The following is a 22692-nucleotide window of genomic DNA, read 5'->3' as shown; positions in this document are numbered from 1 at the left end:
TACCTGTTTGTGTTACATTATATTAAATGGAATGTGAAAATTGCACATTAGTATATGTGGTGTGATTTCACTATCAACAGTTTATACTCCTGTTCTAGATATGAGGAATAACAGTGAACAATACTCACAATGGCCCTGCTCTCATAGAAATTAAATTCTAATTGGAAAACAGACCACAAAAAGATAAAGGTTTAATGGCAGATGAAGCAGTGCTGTGAAGAAAAATAAAGCACAGCAAAGGGATACTATACAAAGCCTATCTGAGGAGACAGCCTCTCTTGAAGCAGAAATCTGAACAAGGAGCAAGGCAAGAAAGTCAGAAGAGACAAACAGAAGTAAAAGAGGCCCAGAAGCAGCATGCTTGCAGGCTTGAGGAAATGCAGGGAAGACAGTGTGACTGGAGAGCATTCATCCTATGGAATGAGGGACAGAAGATGAGATGTGAGGTGTCCAAGGACCAGATGATAATGGCATTTCCTGGGCCACGATAACAATTTTGGATTTTCATTTGACTTTGGTGATTAATCATTATAAGATCTTGAGCAGGGGAATGATATATTCAGATTTACATTTTTAAAGACTCACCATGGCTGTTATGTCAAGAATATTCTGAGGAGGAAAGGAATAGAAGCAGTGAGACCAGCTGTATGGGTATGGCACTGCTCTTTTGAGTGATGATAGTGTCTGGACGTAGGGTTGGAGCTGTGGAGAGGAAGAAGAATGACCAGATTTGTGATGCATTTTGAAGGCAAAGCCAAGAGGATTCGCTGATGGATTGGGTGTGGGGTGTGTTAGAGGAATCAAAGATGATTACAAGGATTTAGGCCTGATCACCCAAGTGAATTGCAGTACCATTTACTGCAGGAGGAGGATTTAGTAGTAGGAGGTGGTAGTGTGGTGGAGGTGGGGGAGAGTTCTGTCTTGGATATGTTAATGTTGAAGTGCCTGTTAGATCTGTAAATGGAGCTACTAGGCAATTGGATTAATGACTTCAGCATTTATGAGAAAGGTTAAGACCTTGATGTATATTTGGGAGGCACAAGGGCATAGGTGGCTTTGTTAGCTATGTTAAAGCTGTGTTAGAGATCACCTAGGAAGTAAGTGTAGAAGAAAGCAAAAGGTCTGAGTCCTGAGGTCTAGGGATTGTCTATTTCTAAAAATCTCAAAGAGGAAAAATCCAACAGAAGAGACTGGAAAGTAACAACCAACATCAAAGAAGGAAAAACGGAGAGTGTGGATCACAGTAGCCAAGTGAAGAAGCTTGTATAGGTATAAAGAAAAAATAGTTCCCAAATTACTAACCATTGTCTTCCTTGAGTGGTGAAATTATAGGGGGCATTCAATGTTGGCAATTTCTATAACATTTAAATATTTTGTAATATACATATATTGTCTTTGTAAGCAAAAATAGCGATAAAAAGGTTAAGAACAATAAAAAATAAAAATTTTAATGAACATACTAAATGTGTAGGAAGCATCAGCATTAAGTTCATATAGCATAACCTGTTACATCTTTGATTAGACAATTTACAAAAGGAATCCAGTGACCAAAAATGAGAGAGAAAAAATGCAGTGTTTCAGATGGCTTATCTAAGAGTGTATTTAGGTACCTGCTTTGTAAAGGTTTTATGTGGATTGAAAAGTTAATGTGTTTATATAGTAGTTATGTATGTAATTATGTATATAGAGCATTTTTCATATATTATTATTGGGTATTAAATGATACTATACAGAAACTAAAGCGAAAACCAGAAATGTATATAGGATGTATAGATGGAATAAAGTCTAACAGTTTTCCTAACCTATTGATACTGCTTATACATGTAAGCAAGTAAATATTTTAGAATTTATTTCCATGCTATGAATAGAATGCTGGTTAGTGCATTTCAAAGTGGCTCAAGAAAATTCCTCTGAACTTATCAAGAACTGAAATGCAAATGTATGTAATTCCCAGTGCAAATGGAGGTGGACACCCCAAAGCTGCCAGTCAGAACTCATGCAGCTGAGTCAAAAGGCCATGAGATAGCTGTGTAGTCTTTGAATTAAGATAAAACCTGTTACATCTAACTCCATGATCTATATACCATCTCAAATAAGTATAAATATTACATAGTGTATGTTAAAGTGTTGCAAAAATTATCAATTAAAATACTAGTTTCTCTTTATGAGGATTGCTGATACGTGACAGTAAAACTGTGGTATTTTTCATACTGGGTTACAAATGCACCTTCTCCTTAAAAGAACACGACCTGTCCTTTGGAACTATTCATACACATTTAGTGAATTCCGTATTAAGAGAAACCTATCAGATTGTTCACCATTATCTTTCTACATAACAGTTGGGTGCCAAATTCAGATTTTCATTGAAGTTGTCACCATCAATAATACAATGATTTCATTTTGGCTGATTGAGATTTGGGCAGTCACTGAAACTGTGGCCATGGCGTAGCATCCAGTGGTGCTCCCCTTAGCCAAGCACACTTTGGCAAGGAGCCTGAATCAAGCAAAGTACTCCCTTAGGTTACTATTTTTCTGATTAAATTTGTAATTATGTGTAAAATTAACTATTGGATTTGCAGGATCAATTGATATTCAGGGGAAAACTGTCTAAATAAAACTTAGGGTTTCTTTTACTCTCTCCTGTCAGAGTCGGGCCACAAAAAGTTAAAAAGTACCATCCAGAGAAGCACAGAAACAGGCATGGCAGCTGAAATGAGAAAGATGGTAAGGCAGCCGAGCCGAGAGTCTACTGATGGCAGCATCAACAGTTACAGCTCTGAGGGCAAGTAAGTGCTGTCAGCACGTCTGCATGGCTGTGGAACCAGGAATTGTGTACTAATCAGTAAGATAACAAAGCCACTGAGTGTTACTGTGCAGCTTCTCTATTTAACCAGAAGTTCAACCATCCATTTTAAACCACCCTGATGGCTTATAAGTAAGTACACATGGACACACCTCTACACTTGGTCATTCATACCTTTCAAAGGGTGAAGAAATTCTGAGTCCACATGAACAAATTGATTTCCTCCATCTAGGAAAGCCCAGACTAGTTCCTTACTGGATGTTTAGTGTAGAAATGCCACAGGTAATGGATTCTTTCATATGGGAAACTCATAGTCTGTCCCTGTCACCAAAGTCCAAATTAAAATTTATAAGTAAGGAACTGATTTCCCATTTTCTTGATTTTCTCCAAGCTATTTTGGACCCTAAGCTTTTCTAAGTCTAACACTGTCATATGTGTAAGTAAGTTACATTTTCTTGTTTTTAAAACATTGCTGACTCATTTTTACCTTAGGCAATAATCCAGGGTCTATCAGCTTCATTATTTTTCTGACTAAAATGTTTTAGTTAATTCTGAAAAAATAGAATACGATTTTTAAAAATTTACTCTGATTTTTTTTTTTTTTTTTTTTACCATTTCATATGGATCCTGCACAAAACCTGCTTCTTCCTATGATTGAGAATATTTCTGGTAAAATTGAATTTTTATTGAGATAGTGGATCTTACAAATAAGTAAATAATGTGTTGTTTGGATTACATGGAGATTCACCACATATAAATTTTCCATAATTATGTGTTCATTACCATTCACATTACTCATATACCAATTTGATATTTCTAATTTCTTGTCTTTACTGGAATTTTTCTATATTGTTTAGAAAATTTAACAGAATTATGCCAAGTTACTGTTTGTGATATTCTTTCTCATTCCTGAAACTAGTTGGTCTCTGTTTAGTTGGTCAAATGATTGGCTTGTTATGCATGTTTCCAGTAAGGAATATCTAAGAACAAAAATCAGCAGGTATGAAAGTTATGGAGATAAACTTACTGACAAAATACCAATATTTGATGAAGTAGCATAAAGTAATACACAAATGAGACTTGAACACATCATTTTCTGATATAAAAAAGTAACAAATAAAATTTGCCTCCATCATAAACCACTTAATCTCTTGGATTTATTTCCATGGTCTCTGGATGGGATTATAATCTGTGTCCCATTTAATTCCCTTGATTAAGAGAAATAATAGATGTGAAAGCACAATGGGAAGAGTAAGTCTCTATAGAAATATGCTTATTCAAAAAATGCTTACTGAATGCCTACCACATAATGAGCATAGTTCTCATTACCCAGTGATAACTACATCAGTCAACAAGAAGAGAACAGATGCTGCCTTTGTGCAGCTTACATCCTGGGGCTATCAGGAAGTCGTATTATAGTAAGAAATACAGATTTTTTTACCAACTAATTTCCATTGGAACCAAATAAAAGTCTCAAATAATTCATCTTTGAATCAATTAAATGTTTATAAATAAGAACTTGAACTATGTTATAACATTTATTCAAGAAATTATTGGCCACTTTAAAAATTTAGCGTGAATGTTACCTAATGCTCATGAGCAAGTATCTGTGTGAAGTTTATGATATAAAAATTTGCATCTTACTTTTTTTGTCAGCAACACATTTATATAAGGATTTGGAACTTGGTATATTAAAAACTATAACTGAGCCCTCTTGAATAGAGGGTTAGGTGTTAAACTGAGAGTTTACACCTTTCCTCAATCAATGTTAAGCCTCATATGCTTGGCTCAAAGGCAATGCAAAGAATCAATTAAAAAACAGATTGTCTAAGTAATATTTATGTTTCATGATCATAATTAGTCAAATGGAAACTAGTGAAAAGAATTTTAGAAGATTTCATGGGTTTTTTCCTTTGGTTTTTATCCTTTTGCTGATAGTTTAATATTTCCTGGAGTGCGACTGGGAGCTGACAGTCAATTCAGTGATTTTCTTGATGGATTGGGACCAGCCCAGCTCGTTGGCCGCCAAACCCTTGCCACCCCTGCAATGGGTAAGAATCATTTTTTTTTTCTACAGGAAAATTGATGTTTTGTGTTTGACAAAGTCATTTAAAATATTTAAAATTGTGTAATAGCAATACAAGTGAGAAGCAACATTTTAGCTAGGGAGTTACTGTTTGCAAACAACTATTCTAATTTCAAGTGCATTTTTCTAATTTGAGATATTATGAAAAAGGAAGTAAAATTAGCCATAAATATTTGAATTACCAGAAACCCTGATATAATAGATGTAAATGTAGGACAAGGGTGGCATTTCACAGCATGGAAAAAAGAAAAAAAAGACTGTTCAGTAAAGTATAGTAACATAACTATTTACCTGTGTGAAAAAATTAATGGAATTCCCTCACCCTTACACAACCTACCAAAACAGTTAATATTTTAGACTCAACTATAAAAAAGAAAAGGGAAGGTGGAGAAAAACACTAAAAAGTACTGGAGAACACTTAAGTTAATCTTTCTGTAATCTTGCAGTGGGAAAGAACTTCAGCAAAATGCATGAAAATAGATCAGCTTGAAGACACAACATAGTGGAATTTCACAATACTGAGGCTTGATAGAAAATCATGCAAGCTTCCTAAGAGGAAAAATAATTTTACAAAAAAACTATCAAAAATCAGATTCTCGCCAGGCACGGTGGCTCACGCCTGTAATCCCAGCACTTTGGGAGGCCAAGACAGGCGGATCACGAGGTCAGGAGATTGAGACCATCCTGGCTAACACAGTGAAACCCCCGTCTCTACTTAAAATACAAAAAAAATTAGCCGGGCATGGTGGTGGGTGCCTGTAGTCCCAGCTACTCGGGAAGCTGAGGCAGGAGAATGGCATGAACCCGGGAGGTGGAGCTTGCAGTGAGCCGAGATCACAGCACTGCACTCCAGCCTGGGCAACAGAGCAAGACTCCGTCTCCAAGAAAAAAAAAAATCGGATTCTCACTGGGCTCTTCATATTTTCATTGGATTCTTCAATATACTGGAAGCCAGAAGACTATTAGCGTTACCTTCAGAATTCTGAATAATAACAGATTTCCAACCTAGAATACAAAAGCCAGCCAAACTATCAAATAATTTTGAGGCTAGAGTAGGTACATACTCGGCCCCAGAGTAGATACATACTCGGCCCCAAGCAAGGCCTCAAATCATTTTCCTCATTTCTATCATTTCTCAGAAAGCTACTAGAAGATTTACTTTGACCAAATGAACTAAACGAATTTTCAAAATTATGAACTAAAAAAAAAAAAAAAAGATGGAACCAATAAATAAATGCTTCCTCACAAGATAAAGATGATTGGGATACCCAGGATGATAGCAAAGGAAGAACTAAAGATAGCTGCAGCTAGGTTTCAAAGCAGCGTTCAAATTGCATCATGTCAGACTTCATGAGATAAAATCTATAGAATACCTAATGGGTTTGATTTTTATGGAAGAGATAAACAACCAGGAGAAACTAAGATTTGAACTAGTGAGGTCTACATAAAAATGTAAGCAAATGCTTTTTTAAAAGATACTAATTAAGTGTAGGGAAAAGGAAGATCTGTCTAAGAAATGAGAAGTAGTTATAATATTCTAGTTCACACAGTTATGCATAAGGCTACATAGTCAAAATAATATAAATATTAATATTGGGAGAATGGTATGACAGAAATTGTCACGTATGTAGTAGGGGTAGGAAGGCAGTGAAAGATCAAAATTGAAAGTCAATAATAATATCTGAAACTGCAAAAAGGAAAATATAAGTATAGTGCCTAGAAATAAGGAGGCAAATTCCAGAAAGTAAATCAGATAAAAATATTGAAAATTTTGGAAGCAATAATTTCTGGAAGACAAGAAGTTGAGAGACAGGTAGAAGTTAGTTATGTATAAACATAACAGGTTTTATAGAACAGTTGGGGATATGTGTGTGATTTAAAAAAAAATCTTTAAGAAACATTAAAAAGACAAAAAGAGAACAAAAGACTTCTAGGAACTGAGATCTAAAACAGAATTATAAAACTAATAAATGTCTAGAACAACAAAGTTGATCAACTGACCAGACAAATAAAGAGAATCCATCCCTGAGAAAATGGAAATGATTCAACTAAGTAAAAATAACTTAGAAATTTTCAGAGATAAACTATCATATAATCCACAGAAAAAAACACCAAGAGACTATTAAACAAAAAAGAAGCATATATTTTTAAGAAAGAAAGTTAGAGAATGGAAAATATAATGACTCAAAATTTAAAACTCAGCGGATGAGCTAAATAGTATACTGAACAAAGCTTAAGATATAATTAAATACAAGAACTATAGAATACCACCAATAACATGGCTTATTTAAATTGAAAAAAAATCTTTTGTAAGAGAGGAGAATTCAGGATGTAGGAAGAATAAACCAAAAAGCTCAAACTTACTCTAATAGGAGCCTAAAAAGAGAATAGAGAGACAGTTTTTGGAGAAAAATAATGATGCCTGAACTGTTTAAGAAAAACATAAAACCTGAGAGATTGAAAGAGCACACTGAGTGGTGAACTGAACAATCTGTACAAAACAAACAAGGAAAAGCTTCTTAATGCAATTTCAGGACATCATCTCAAGTCATGAAGAAGAAAAAGAAGATTACCTAAAATAAAAAACACGATGGAGAATTTAATCAGAAAACTCAAATCTTTAAGAGCCCAATAGAAATTATAGAATTGGAAAATATAACTAACTTAAGAATTCAATGGATGAGTTACCAGCAGTTTAGATAGAGTTGAGGAGAGAATTGGTTAATGGTTAATTGGAGGACAGAGCCATAAGAAAGTATCCAGAATTAATTGGACACACAAAATAATGGAAAATATGAATAAGACGTTATAAGACCGAGCAGAAAAGTGAGGTCTAATATATGTCTAATTAGTCCCAGAATAAGGAAAGAAGGAGTATAGGCCAGAAGCCATTGAAAATATAATGGTTGAGTGAGAATTATTCACATGTTTCTAGCATAAAAAAAAAACACATATTTAAGGTAATGATATCCCAATTACACTGATTTGATCATAACAAAGTATATGAATGTATTAAATTATCACACGTACCTCAAAAATATGTACATATATTATGTACATATTATGTACCAATAAATAAAAAGTAAAATGGAAAATAAAGACAATAAAATGTAACAATAAAAATTATATATATAATTGAAAAATTTTGAGAACTGAAAATAAATATAGTCATACTGTCCAGAGACCCTCATGAACCCCACGAAAAGCAAATTCAGCAATACTAAAAATAATATTATCACAACCAAATGGGATTTTTTTTCATGAACACGTTTGGTTTAATATTTGAAAAATAATATAATTGATCACATTACTGTAATAAAAAAACAAAAATGACCATCTTAAGTATGCAAAAAAAGTTTCATAAAATTCAGTTTTAATTTATGATAAAAAATTATCAAACTGAAAATAGAGTGGAGTTTACTTACCTGTTAACGTTTCTACAAAACACACGTGTGTATGTGTGTGTGTATTTGTGTATTTGCACATCAGATTGTCCAAATTGTTTAAATCTTTCAATATAAGTAGCAAAGACATTCAGAAATATGCATTCTCATACACTACTGTTAGAAGTGTAATTTGGTGCAGTCACCAATTGGAATAATATGGCAGCATCTAGTAAAAATAAAAATGTAGATGTGCTGTGACTCAGCAATACAACTTCTAATTACATATCCTCAAGAAACTCTTTGCAGCATTTTTTTGTAGCAGCACCAAATAGGAAAACCAAGACCCCTAATTGGAGAGTAGATAAATAAATATGACATTCATGTAATAGAATATTATAGAGAAATTAAAGGGAATGTTCTAGATCTCAACACATCAACTTGGATGGATATCTAAGAAAATGTTATTAAGTGAAGAAAGAAAATTGCTGAATGATACCACTTATACAAATGCTTAGGCTGGACACGGTGGCTCACACCTGTAATCCCAGCACTTAGGGAGGCCGAGGCAGGCAGATCACCTGAGGTCAGGAGTTTGACACCAGCCTGACCAACGTGGCAAAACCCTGTCTCCACTAAAAATACAAAATATAGCCAGGCATGGTGGCACATGCCTGTAGTCCCAGCTACTCAGGAGACTGAGGCAGGAGACTCGCTTGAACCCAGGAGATGGAGGTTACAGTGAGCCGAGATCACACCTCTGCACTCCAGCCTGGATGACAGAGCAAGCGTCTGTCTCAAATAAATAAATAAATAAATAAAGCTTAAAATTTGGAAATTTATTTAAGAGGGACAGTTGTTAAAAAATATAACCTACCACAAAGAATTTAAGAGTAAATTGAAAGCTGAAAAAACCTGAGTAGAACTATAACTACCAGTATTTAACATTCTACTTACCAAAAAATGGGGAGAATACACCCAGATGTTTTCACAGATGAGTTCTAATAAATATGAACTCAAGAGACATGAAAATTATGAAACAGATATTTTCATGAAATAAAAAGGAAGGGACTCATTCTAGTTGCTAATCTAATTTTGTATCAAACTATATATGAGCTACATAATACTCCTTAATAATCAAAGAAATGCAAATTAAAATATCATTTTAACCAGATTGGCAAAAATTAAGCATATTTTTGATACTGATTAGTCATACTGCTAATACCAATGTTAGTGAGTGTGGGAGGCAGGAAGAATGATATTTCTGGTGATAGTGCAAACTGGTACAACCTTTCTGGAGGAGTTGGCAGTATGCATGGAATTTTTGGATGTCCATACTATTAGATATGAAAATTTTAAATCTTGGAATTTTATGTTCAAAAAATAACTGATACAAGAATGTGTACAAGAATTCTTAAAAAACTGTTCATTATAACCCTATTTACATACACTGCACTATAAAATAGTTTATGTAAATAACCTTTATTTCCATCAATAGGAGTCTGATTTAATAGGTAATGACATGTCCATGCAGTAGTCCATACAGTCAATAAAATGATGGTGTATGATCATGATTGCTGATGATAGATGATAGATGATAGATAGATAGATGATAGATAGATAGATAGATAGATAGATAGATAGATAGATAGATAATAGATAGATGATAGATAGATAGACAGGCAGAGAGATTGATAGAAGTATAAGAATGCTAGGATATTCACCAAATATTAATGGTGGCTTTCTCTGGATAATGAAAATACATATGATTACAATTTTTTATTATATACTGGATGAAATAAGAGTAAGAAATCTTATTAAGTATGAGAAGTATAGAAATATTTCAGTGTTGTTATAGTCATTTATTAATTTGCAGATCTCATAAGAGGTATTAATACCAGAAAAAATAAGAGAATGGTCTCCAAATTTGATTTGGAAACTAAGAAAGAAAAGTGGATTGTGGAGTGACGGGTCTAAATATTAGTTTCTTATCAAAATCTTGAAGATAAAAATCTGTAGTCTGTTATGGGCTCTCCTTTTTGTATTAACTGCACATAACTGCAAAGAAGCTGAAACACATCTTGCTCCCTTCCATTTGCAGGTGATATACAAATTGGAATGGAGGACAAAAAGGGCCAATTAGAAGTAGAAGTCATTAGAGCACGAAGCCTCACACAAAAGCCTGGTTCCAAATCTACACCTGGTAAGGAGAAGTATTCCTGAATTTGGTGAAGGGACTACTTAATAGGCAAACAAATAAAAATATTTGCTGCATTTTAATTTCATATGCTCTGTTTTGCATCATCTGATTGATTAAAAAGCAGTGTTTCTGTGTTCTTTGATGTTATTAAAATGGATTTGGGTTTTCCTTGCACAGTTATTCTTTCAGAAGGTGTTAGGAAGTATGTTATAATATTTTTTTAAAGTTTAGTTATGGTCGTTTCTTAGCTTGTGTCAATTATTTTCTTTTTGCACACTTAGAAAGGGAAAAGAAAGAAAGAATATAGTTCTAATCATAAAAAGGGAACAATGAGCTTTAAGATATAAACCTGCATTGTAACCCAAGTAAGTCAAAGTCTTCAAATAACTTCGTATACATTGAATCAAAATGAGGAAAATGGCAGTAATGGTAACATATAGATTTAAGGAACAGAATTTATGGAGCAATGGAAATTTTAAGTAATTTAAACAGTCAATGGGAAACTTTCAGTAAGCATCTCTAATTCTCTAATAGGGAATTCTCTAATTAAAAAATAGTTGAATTTAAGGAATAATTTCTTATATGTTAATATACCTTTGTTTAGCTCCATATGTCAAAGTCTATCTTTTGGAAAATGGGGCCTGTATAGCCAAGAAGAAGACAAGAATTGCACGAAAAACCCTTGATCCTTTGTATCAGCAGTCTCTGGTTTTTGATGAAAGTCCACAGGGTAAAGTTCTTCAGGTCAGTAATAGTTTGTTTGGCTTTGACATTGAAATGTCTGTTTTATCCATACATCAAAGAGATGGTCAAACACAAAGAGAATAAAATTTGGTAAAGATAAATGTAGGATAATATTCTTGAATAGACAAAATTCAAATGGTTAGTTTATAATATAAATAGTATATAATATTAAAAATATTTGGTGGGTCTAATAGAGAACAATTTTATTTTATCTCTCTCTCTTCTTGTCTTTTCTCTCTCTATCCTCTCCTTCTAGCTTTGCCCTGTTCCCGCCCCTCCTCACTCCTCACTAGATAGATAGATGATAGATAGATAGAGATATATCCTCACTAGATAGATAGATGATAGATAGGTATAGATATATCAAACAAAACAATGCCAATAATAGTTGGTTGAGCATTGCTATATACCAAACATCGGGTACAAAGAGGAAGAGGGAGAGGAAAAGAGAAGTGTGCAGACACCAGCAAATATTGAGTCCTAGTGGAATGCCAGATGCATTTCTAGGTGCTTATATACATTATTTAAATTTTGTAACTAACATGTGCAATAAGCATCATTATCCCCATTTTAAAGATTTTGTCTGAGATTCAAGAGGTAAAGTAATTTCACAAAGTTACTCAGTAAATTTTAAAGGCGTGATTCACCACCAACTCTGCTTGTGTAAAACAGGTGAATGAGTTAAGTTGAGAACCTTTACAGATGAATGAAGTATTAGAAAATAGAACCTGGGAGTATGTGAAATGGAAGGCTTGTCTGACACCAGTAGCCAATAGAAGTTGACCTAGATTGTGGTAATTTTTAATGATCTAATTGAAATATTAATCATCTAAATCAAAATTGGCAGGCAAGTCCTCAAAAGGTACCAGCTCACAATTATTTTTTGACCTACCCCTTCACTAAAAAGACCATAATACAAAAGAAATCAAATGAATACTCTCATTATTTGTACATACTTTCTGGTACATACATTCCATGGTACACTGAGTTGGATTGCTCATCTTGCCCTCCTAAATTGCACAAATTTTAATTTTTATATTTTTATGGTCCTGCACATCGCTAATTAGATAGTAGTCACACAAGAAAGGTGTTGCATTCATATAAAATTAATCTTCTGTATTTATTTCTTTAACATGGCTTATGTAGATAATACTCCTCATTGACTAGGAACACACAATCCTTCACTCCATCAGACTAAAAATTATTGTGAAGTGTCTATGAGCACCTTAAGGTTTGTGTATCTTCTTCTCTGTGCCTTCTCCTTGGTGATAGTTGTATTCATTACTCTTTTCCTCTGCTTCACTGACTGGCCCACTTTTACAGCATAGTTGCTTTGAGCCCTTCAAATGTGAAGCAGAGAGAAGTCCAGGTAATGTTGCATTTCTCTATCTCTGCAGGTGATTGTCTGGGGAGACTATGGCAGAATGGACCACAAATGCTTTATGGGTGTGGCTCAGATCTTGTTGGAAGAACTCGACCTGTCCAGCATGGTGATTGGATGGTACAAATTGTTCCCACCGTCCTCACTGGTGGATCCCACACTCACTCCCCTCACCCGCCGGGCTTCCCAGTCATCTCTGGAAAGTTCAACTGGGCCTCCCTGTATTCGATCATAGTGAACTCATACCAGAGTCATTCCAATAAAACTCTACTTTTCAGGATAATAATCTGAACCAGATATTTCATGATCAAAAGCATTGTTGGAGACAGACAATCAACTTGTGTTTTGCCTGTAGTAGTTTTTCAATATGTCCCAATTGTTATTTAAAACATGGCTTCATATGACAGAACAAGGCAATCTATCAAATTTACAGGAAGAATCAACATGCTGGTGAGAGTCACTGATGCTTCTAACAAATAGAAAAAGAGGAAACTTTAAATCCACGCATACACATACACACATGCACACACACACACACACACACACACCAAATTGAACAAACTGGAAACTCTCACTCTGTGAAAAGTTGTATTCTACACGTTTCTGCACAGACCACAAGCAGTGTTATTTCCCTGATGTTTGAATTGTTTTGTTCTTTTGTGTGTTTTGTTTATTTGTATGTTGTTTGTTAGTTTTTGTTTCTTGAGTTTTTGTTTTGTTTTCACCACATCTGTTATTTCCACTAGTTTTTTTTTTTTTGGCTGTGTCATGACAGGCCTCATGATGCTAACAGAGATTCTTCCCTTCTTTTTTCCAAAAGCACCAAAAAAAAAGGGCTGAAGTGGTCTCTGTAGCATCTCCCCAAAGTGTTAAACAGCTACATAAGGTGAAGCCAAGGAAGGGTTTCACTAGCTTTCATTTTATAATTATTTAAAGTCTTATGTGTGGAAACCCAAGAGACAAAAAGTTATCTTCCAAAATAAATAATCACAGAAGTACTTTTTTAATGAAGAGCCTATCTGTTTGCATTCTAGAAAATTAATTTATGGTTTCCATTGTTTTGCATGGAAGACTTTTAAAGAAGTCAATCTGCAACTAATGCTGGGGACTAAAACTAACTGCATAATTGTTCTTTGAAAACACTCCTTGTAATGCCTTTTTCTTCCTGATATAAAAAAAATGCTCATGTGTATAAACCATACTTTGACTTCCCAAAAATGGTGACTAGGAATGGATTTGAGCCTAAGACACTTTGAGCTATGCCCAGGCTTCTCAGCCATGCCTCAGTGTAGACACACCCATCTGCCCTGGAAAGAGCATGGTATGAGCTGTTCAATATTCCACTGGAAATTCCAGTTGAAATATTCTGCACTAAACTATTGTTTTTATTGAATTTTAGTTTACATTTCTTTGAGACTGATGCAAGCACACAGCTTGATTTTTTAATGCAAAGTATCTTACTTTTTGGGGGGAAAATAAACAAAATCAACTTTCAATTTGCATTTTCATTTAGTTTTTCTTGGCCTTGAATTTCCCTTGTGACATTCTGTACATGTGCTACAAACTGCAGTCTCTGCAGGTGCATTGATATGTTCTCCCTCCTTTTATGAGTCACTCCACTTTTGTGATTACACAAATAGAGCAGCATGACTTGGAACTGTTCAAAGCTGCATGCACATTTTGTAAAAAAAAATTTTAAAAAGAAAAGAAACAAAAGGTTATTTAATAATGTATGTTAGTTCCACATAGGCCAGCTTGTATGTTGCATGTACTTGTACAGTTTGCTTGTTAATTACTATACCGAAATAATCAAGAAATCTAAGCCATCCATTTTTGTTATAGACATTTTGCAGGTTTTAGCCAGACTCAGTCTCTGGGTCTGTGGTGAAATGTCTATAGATGGACTTTATTTTTTACCCTCCAGAAAACGTGATGTAGTACGGACCAAATTCCTTCTAATAAATATTTTGGTGTAGATTCCTACTGTGGGGCTGTAACACATGTAGACACTGTGTACACACTAGGTTTTAATTCATAGACATACTGCCTGCACCAAGTGAATTATTTATTATTATTTACACATGCCAGAATTATCTGCCCATCATTCCACAGGGCACAGATTGACCACTGCTCACCATGCTGAGCAGGAGGAACTGAAGCATTGGTGCACTTCTACTAGATTCCGTTCTGTCTTAGTGGCCAACAATCAACTGATTATAATTGGGTAGTATCTTTCTATTTTGACCACTTGTCTTAACACTCCCCTGTGCTTTTAAATGAAATTCCAACTCATGTATGTAAACATGTTTAATAAAATTTACTTTTCCTGTCAGTCAGTAGCCATCTGTGTTCTATGTCTTGCCAGATTTCCATTGTGGGTTCTATGGTGCAAAATGGGAGCCAGGCCATGGGAAGGGGAGGCTGGGGTTTGTTGTCTGCTGCGGGCATTTGACTTGACTTGTCACTGCATTATATTATGTCTTAATCGATGGCCCAAAGGGTACTTTGCATCACATACAAGTTTTCACTTCGTCAGCCTGTCTAAGTGAGCACATGACTATACTTCTGAAAAGTGGCATTATTAAAAATAATAAATCTCAGTAAGAATCAAATGGAAGGTTGTTTTCTGCTGCTGTTTGAATGTGCTAATAAAAGAGACAACTCTATTGTCCAATTGCCAAATTATTTCAAGTTATGTGACATATCAAAAAATTGATTCCTGCGTCTCTCGTCATAGTATATTTCCTCTTCCCATCTTTTTCTTCTGAACCCATGACTAATTTGTATAACTTTGGTTTAGAGGACACCAATTTAACAAAAAATAAGCAATACATTTACACTGAATTATCTTTAATAGAATCTTAGGTAATAAAAGTATCTTCAAATACAGATAGATATCCAAAATAATATATTCAAAGAGACATTATTAACTTTTTAGGTTATTTTATTATTTTTTCTTACCTGAAAGTGTGCTCATATATTTAATAATCATCGCCTCTCATGAAACACTTGGTGAGCACTACTTTCACCTTGCATTGTAGTAAAATAACTTTTGTGATCTAGTCTTGTCTTTCTAAGAGCTCTTAACTTTTTATAGACCATGCTGGCTTTAACTTGTAAAGCAAAGTAGACACAGTTACATCAACATCAAATTTGAGGCAATAAAGAGATTGGAGACATAAATGCATCAGTTATTTATAGTTTTTAAACAGTTGACTGAATTTTACCCTATTAAATCATCCATTTGTCTGATCTACAAGACACAAGATTATCTGTTAGGCTGGGTCAGTAAGAGGCAAAAACAACTGATCAGTGCAGTTTAAAACAGAGTAAAGCTGTTTGATGCGCGTGCATTAAGAAAGCTTGGAGCTGGGTGAGGCCGGGAGAAAAGTCTGCCACTGAAACAGGTGATGAGAGTGGGCTTCAGAATTATTGTCTAGACAGAAGGAGAAGAGCAGTAATCTCTCTTCAAACCATATAAAGCTACCCGGTGTTGGGATTTCAGAGCCTACAGTGATGGGAGGAAGGAACCTGAGGAAAGGCAATTTTGCTGAGTCTTCATGGTTTCTTGCTGACTCTGACAACATATTTCTTGAAATCCCAGCGCCGTATGTATCCCAGATAATATATTATCTGATTATACTTAACCAACATTATTAAGGATTTTGTTAAGTACTAGGTATTAAGTACTTAGAATATAAAGTAGCCCTCTATTAAAGTAGCTCCCTGTGTATTGAAAGAGATCATTACATATATACACATAAAGAAATCATTATGATAGCATACAATAAATCCTCAATGTCATTAAGTTCTGAGAAACTGTGACTTTAAGTAAAATGACACATTAAAAAAACATTTTTTTTTCCTCTGTCAATGTTATCGAGGACCTGCTGTACATTGTTTCACTTAAAATCAGTTTCCAAGAACGGGTGGTTAAGTTAGTCCAAGTTAGGACTTCCTGTATTTGATTTGTATACAAAGGATATGGGATTATATTTACTCCCTCACAGCAGTCCTATGAGGTAAGTATACGACCCCTATTTCTCATAGAAGGCTCTGCAGCTTAGACAAGTGAAGCAACAAGCTAAGGTCACATATGCTGGGATATGAACCAAAGTCTGACCAACTCGGGATCCTGCCATGCTAAGCACTCTTTGTCCTCTACTAACTGCTGACAGTTAAGCCAGATATTAAAGAATGAAGAGTTCACAAGGTGAGAAAAAATCCTAAGCTATTTCTCTGCGACGAGGCAGCTCCTGGCCAGCTTGGTCTCCCACAAGTTGCCTGAGCGACTCTGCCTTACGATGGGGGTGGGGGATAGGAAAAGGAGGCAGGTGGGCTCTTCTCCATTCCCTGAAACCTCTTTCTAAGCCTCTCTCTCTCTCTCTCTCTCTCCCTCCCTCTCCCTCTCCCTGCTCTCTGTCTCCCCACTCCCCTGACCACTCACCATTTGCACTGTCAAACTTCATGAATACATAATATGCAGCCTTCAGGAACAGTTTGAGTAAAGGAGATAGAACAAAGAAAGAATTATTCTTTAACTTTCCAAAAGTAGTTTTGTCTACCCTGCCTCCTCCAATTACCACGCCTGCTGCTCATTAATAACCCCAGTCTAGGTTGTCAGACCCAATAAAACAGGGGTCCCCAATCCCTGCGCTATGGACTGGTACTGGTCTGTGGCCTGTTAGGAACTGGGCCACACAGCCCGAGGTGAGCCAGGCAAGTGAGCTCTGCCTCCTGTCAGATTGGCAGCAGCAATAGATTCTCATAGGTGCGTGAACCCTATTATGAACTGTACATGTGAGGGGTCTAGGTTGCATGCTCCTTATGAAATTCTAATGCCTGATGATCTGTCACTATCTCCCATCACCCCTAGATGGGACCATCTAGTTGCAGGAAAACAAGATCAGGGCTTCACTGATTCTACATTATGGTGAGTTATATAATTATTTCATTACATATTATAATGTAATAATAGAAATAAAGTGCACAATAAATGTAACGCACTTGAATCATCCTGAAGCCATTCTCCCCCCGGGTCTGTGGAAAAAACTGTCTTCCACAAAACCAGCCCCTGGTGCCAAAAAGGTTGGTGACTGCTGCTCTATAGCTCTTACCACAGAACTCCTTTAATTAAAAATATATACCTATCTTATCACATACTTGGTGGTCAATTGGTTTTTGTAAATGTAAATGTATTAGTTAGATTAAAAAACCCGCAACTGGCCGGGCGCGGTGGCTCACACTTGTAATCCCAGCACTTCGGGAGGCCGAGGCGGGCGGATCACGAGGTCAGGAGATCGAGACCACGGTGAAACCCCGTCTCTACTAAAAATACAAAAAAAAAATTAGCCGGGCGTGGTGGCGGGCGCCTGTAGTCCCAGCTACTCGGAGAGGCTGAGGCAGGAGAATGGCGTGAACCCGGGAGGCGGAGCTTGCAGTGAGCCGAGATTGCACCACTGCACTCCAGCCTGTGCGACAGAGCAAGACTCTGTCTCAAGAAAAAAAAAAAAAAAAAAACCCGCAACTGCCCCATCATCCCAGCAAAATCTCCTTTGGATCATCTTGATCCATGCCTAATGCTGAACAAATATCTCTGACCAGAAAAATGAAATACAGTGATAGGCTTGTGTCAAGAGTCCAGCCCTGGATCTAGGGAATCCAGGCAGTTGCACCCAAACCACATAGAAAAGTTAGGGTAGGTCTCCCAAGGCAATATGGATGCTAGTAGAAGAAAGAGAATGCTTCTGCCTTAGAGAAGGACATGATGGGAAAGTTGTGTCTGCTCTAGATCCATTTTTTCTCTTCTCTCAAGACCTAGGAAAGGTGGGACAAAAATTCTCAAGATTGGCCACACCCAACCACACTCATTCTGATGACACTCATCTTGTCCTCTCTTCCAAATTATCTAGCCACTCATCTGGTGTCTTAAATATTTCTAAGACTCCAGACTGATATTTTGAGGAATATGGCATTATAATTATATCTATAGCATGCAGGAAGACATACAGCTAACATAAAATACACTACAACATGTCTGTTAAATGGAATAATAATAACACCTACCTCATACAGTTATTTTGAGGATTAAAGTAACTAGTAAATATTACATTTTTAGGACAAAACCTGAATTCATAGTAAGTGGCTTAATAAATGTTAGCACCTATAACCATTATGCATAAACCTAACTTTGTGAAGTCTAAGTTAACCTTGTGAAGACTTCAGATGAACACAAAACCCTTGGGCAAATCTGGCCTTCATTTCCTGCTCGTTTATCTGGTCCACCACCACTGATAGAATGTCCCTTTCCAGTACTGGCAGATAAAAACAGAGGAAGATTTATCCTCTGTTCAGGTGATAGGAGTGCTAATTTCAATAGCCCATATCACATAACGCTGTCTTCAGGCCATTCTGTGCATCTTCAGTAGGACTGGTTGTTCCTTCCTTTTCTAGACCAACCTTTGCATTTAGTGAGCACCACCTCTTAGAAGCAGACAGAGAACACCCTCTCTGACCCAGCCCAACAGAACGAGTCAGCTTTAGAAAATGGTGCTTTCTAACCACCATTTTCAGTGCCATTTCCTGGATGATTTCATTAGCAAGCCTCGCAATTTTTCTGTTCCAGAAATTCTCAGCCTCTCAAGGTTCTCTAACTGCATTCTGCACTGCGAGGTTCCCAGCCTATTCTCTATCTGAAAATCTGCTCCCATATCACTGAATTCTCCCCAATTTCTCCAGGAGCAGAGGAACTGAGTTGTTTCACTGCAATTACCACCTTTTTCTTTCTCCTTTTCTGTATATACCCAGTCTAGGTCCTCTCTTCAGATGCTGGATCATCTCTTTCATCCTCCTCTGCAGGTACTTTCATTCTATCACTCCTTTCCCTATTTCTGTCACACAAGATGCGACTGCGGCTTTTCTGATTATATGTGTTATCTTATCTCTACATTTTCCAAGTTCTATCAATACATAAAATCATCAGAAACCACACGCCTACATCACTCTAGCTTGTTCCTGCCATCATGTTCACTCCACCCTAAATTCATGTTTTTTCGTAATGTTTTGCCTTTGGTTTTCATTGCTTGTTTATTAAAGATGCTTCTTGCATTGGCTATGCATTTCTGTCAACTATTTTTTCCAGTATGTCACTGAATACTTTTTGCAAATATTTTTGTATGTTTGTTTTACATTTTATTATTTAGTGTCTGAAAAAAGAATTTTTTTCTACTGAGTGGTTGTGCTTTCTTCTACTATAGAGTTCTTTTTTAAGACGAAATATACTATTCTTTATTTTTATTGTAGAACAGGCATTTTCAGTCTATTAAAAAGTATGGAATGGGATCAAGTGTAATTTTAGAGGCTTCTCATGTTTCTTTTTTATTCCAACTTTTATTATAAGTTAAAGGGTACATGTGCAGGTTTATTACTTGGATAAACTGCATGACACTGAGGCTTGGGGTGTCAGCAATCTCGTTACCGAGGCTGTAAACATAGCACCCAACAAATGGCTTTTCAGCCCATAGCCCCTCCTTCCCCTCACTAGTGATCCCAGTGTCTATTGTTCCCATCTTTATGTTCATGTGTATTCAGTGTTTAGTTCCCACTTCTAAGCGAGAACATGCAGTATTTGGTTTTCTGTTCTTTCCTTAGGTCACTTAGGATAATGGCTTCCAGCTCCATCCATATTGCTGCGAAGAGCATGATTTCATTCTGTTTTACGGCTGCATAGTATTCCATGGTGTATATGTACCACATTTTCTTTATCCAATCCACTGCTGATGGGCACTTAGGTTGATTCTATTATCCTTGCTATTGTGAATAGTGCTGCAACGAACATATGGGTGGATGTGTCTGTTTTGATAGAATGAATTCTTTTCCTTTGGGTACATACCAAGGAGTGGGATTGCTTCTACCACGGGGCACTTAACTTTTCATATGCTTTGGTTCCCTTTGGTGCCTGGTGATACCTATAGACTCCTCAGAATAATGAAGTTAAACTCCTTTAAAAAGTACATAGGAGGAAAATGAAGCCAATTATATTGAAAGAGTTAAAAACATTTTAACAACAAATTTGTGGTCTGGCGTGGTGGCTCACACCTGTAATCCCAACACTTAGGGAGGCTGAAGCAAGCGGATACTTGAGCCCAGGAGTTTTGAGACCAGCCTGGGCAATATGGCAAAAACCCATCTCTACAAAAAAAATTTTAAAAAGCCAGGCACGATGTCACACACCTGTAGTCCTAGCCAGGCACAATGTCACACACCTGTGGTCCTAGCTGCTTGAGAGGCTGAGGCTGCAGATTGATTGAACCTGGGAGGGACAGGCTGCATGAGCTTTTATCACACCAGTGCGCTCCGGTCTGAGTGGCACTGAGACCCTGTCTCAAAAAACAAAATAAAACAAAAATTTGTCATCTAGCAATACATATGACTTCTTTACTGAGGTATTAAAAGAAATCTAGTGACAGGTCCAATAACTACAGTGTTTTTGAAGCTGTGATGAGCATAAATACTGGTTGATATTATGAATATGTGTAATTCTGTATTGACAGCAAGGTCACAGGTACTACTATGCTATTGTGCTTTCTTACAGTGATAACTGAAAGAAATTTTAAATTACAATTAGAGATTAGAAAAAAGTAAAGATGCATTTTTTTCTCTTTTAGTTCACAGACTTCCTGAACTCCTGCCTGGGACTGTTGCAGAAATAGTGTAATAACCCATTATATGAGCTTAATTTACCCTGTCTCTCCAGGACTTTGTAAAACAATTATACTCTCACATCAATCATAAAAGAATTCACAGCTAGTATATATTGTTTCTTTTTATGATTTATTCCAATAATGTTATTATGAATGGCTTCTTGAAACTCTTTGTAAATCCTTTTGAAATAATTCAAGTTAAAAATAATGACATAAACAAGTAGTTCAGTATATGGCACAGAGACTGTACACAAACACAAGATGGTAGAGTGAATGCACAACACAAAAACTGAGGACTCCACATTCTTCTGGATCACTGCTTCTCAGTCTATAAAAACTCAATCTCCTTTCCATAAATCCCAAAGTTTCACCTCCAACTCCCAAAACAGCTACAGTTATAATGCTAAAGGGATCCATAGCTATTTCTTCAGTTGAGAATCAAAATAAAGTCTATGTTTTTTGTTGCCCCTAGCCAGGATTCTCTTGCATGCTAGCTTGTATTCTAAAAACAACACTTTTGGTTTGTGTGGCTTCTGCTTTTCTTTGGTCTAATTTCACCATCTGGCATAGTTTGGACGTCCCCTCCAAATCTCATGTTGAGATGTAATCCCCAGTGTAGGAGCTGGGGCCTGTGGGGAGCTGCTTGGGTCATGGGGATGGATCCCTCCTGGCTTAGTGCCGTCCCCACCACAAAGAGTGAGTTCTCAGGAGATCTGGTCCTTTAAAAGTGTGGGGCACCTCCCCCTGCCCTTGCTCCTGTTTTCCCCGTACGAAGTACCAGCTCCCACTTTGCCTCCCACCATGAGTAAAAGCTCCCTGAGGCCTCCCAATAAGCAAGCAGATGCCTGCACCATGCTGCCTGTACAGTCTGCCGAACCGTGAGCCAATTAAATGTCTTTTCTTTATAAATTAACCAGTCTCAGGTATTTCTTTATAGGAATGCAAGAATGACCTAACATGGTATTGTATCAAATATGTTGTTTGATTTCTCAACCATGTATACTAAGGTGGAGATTTCTACACTGTAAGTATAATAATTGGGCTCAATAAAATTGCAAGTAACCAAAATGAAGTGCTCTATGACACACAAATTAAAAAAAAAAAAAAACACTCCTATTTGAAGGTTTTTTTTTTCTAAATCATTGCAACAGTAAATTTTAAAATTACAAATTAATTTTGACTTTATAAATCCACCACCTTTATTTCTGGCAGTTAACCTATTGGAGTCCCCTTTTCCTTAGGGTTTTCTTATCCTTCTGAAAGCAGCTACAGGCTGAAATAAAAGTATTTTCCAAGCTATTCTTTTGTAAATTTGTAACCCCCCTGATGACATAAAGCAAAGTGTGCATGTTGAGGTTGGAAGGGTTGGAGATTTGAGAGCTAGAAGGGTAAC

At 36.2% G+C, this 22692-nt stretch overlaps 1 protein-coding gene across 50 annotated transcripts in view; it reads left to right on the top strand.

Annotated features, from left to right (window-relative positions):
- The window catches only part of RIMS1 (regulating synaptic membrane exocytosis 1), a 531588-nt gene extending 516317 nt beyond the window's left edge, over positions 1–15271 (top strand). For 33 of the 50 annotated variants that reach the window (XM_055256418.2, XM_063630499.1, XM_063630408.1 and 30 more), the window contains 5 exons: positions 2648–2786; positions 4742–4854; positions 10374–10475; positions 11077–11216; positions 12614–15271. In XM_055256418.2, coding sequence (XP_055112393.1) covers positions 2648–2786; positions 4742–4854; positions 10374–10475; positions 11077–11216; positions 12614–12832 — 713 coding nt within the window. In that variant the 3' untranslated portion in view covers positions 12833–15271. The remainder of the gene's footprint in view (positions 1–2647; positions 2787–4741; positions 4855–10373; positions 10476–11076; positions 11217–12613) is intronic. The other 17 variants (XM_055256527.2, XM_063630453.1, XM_055256650.2 and 14 more) reach the window with 1 other exon arrangement.
- Positions 15272–22692: the final 7421 nt, after the last annotated feature.

This window comes from Symphalangus syndactylus, chromosome 2, assembly GCF_028878055.3.
Source record: "Symphalangus syndactylus isolate Jambi chromosome 2, NHGRI_mSymSyn1-v2.1_pri, whole genome shotgun sequence".
NCBI lineage: Eukaryota > Metazoa > Chordata > Mammalia > Primates > Hylobatidae > Symphalangus > Symphalangus syndactylus.
This window is presented reverse-complemented; position numbering and strand designations above follow the sequence as displayed.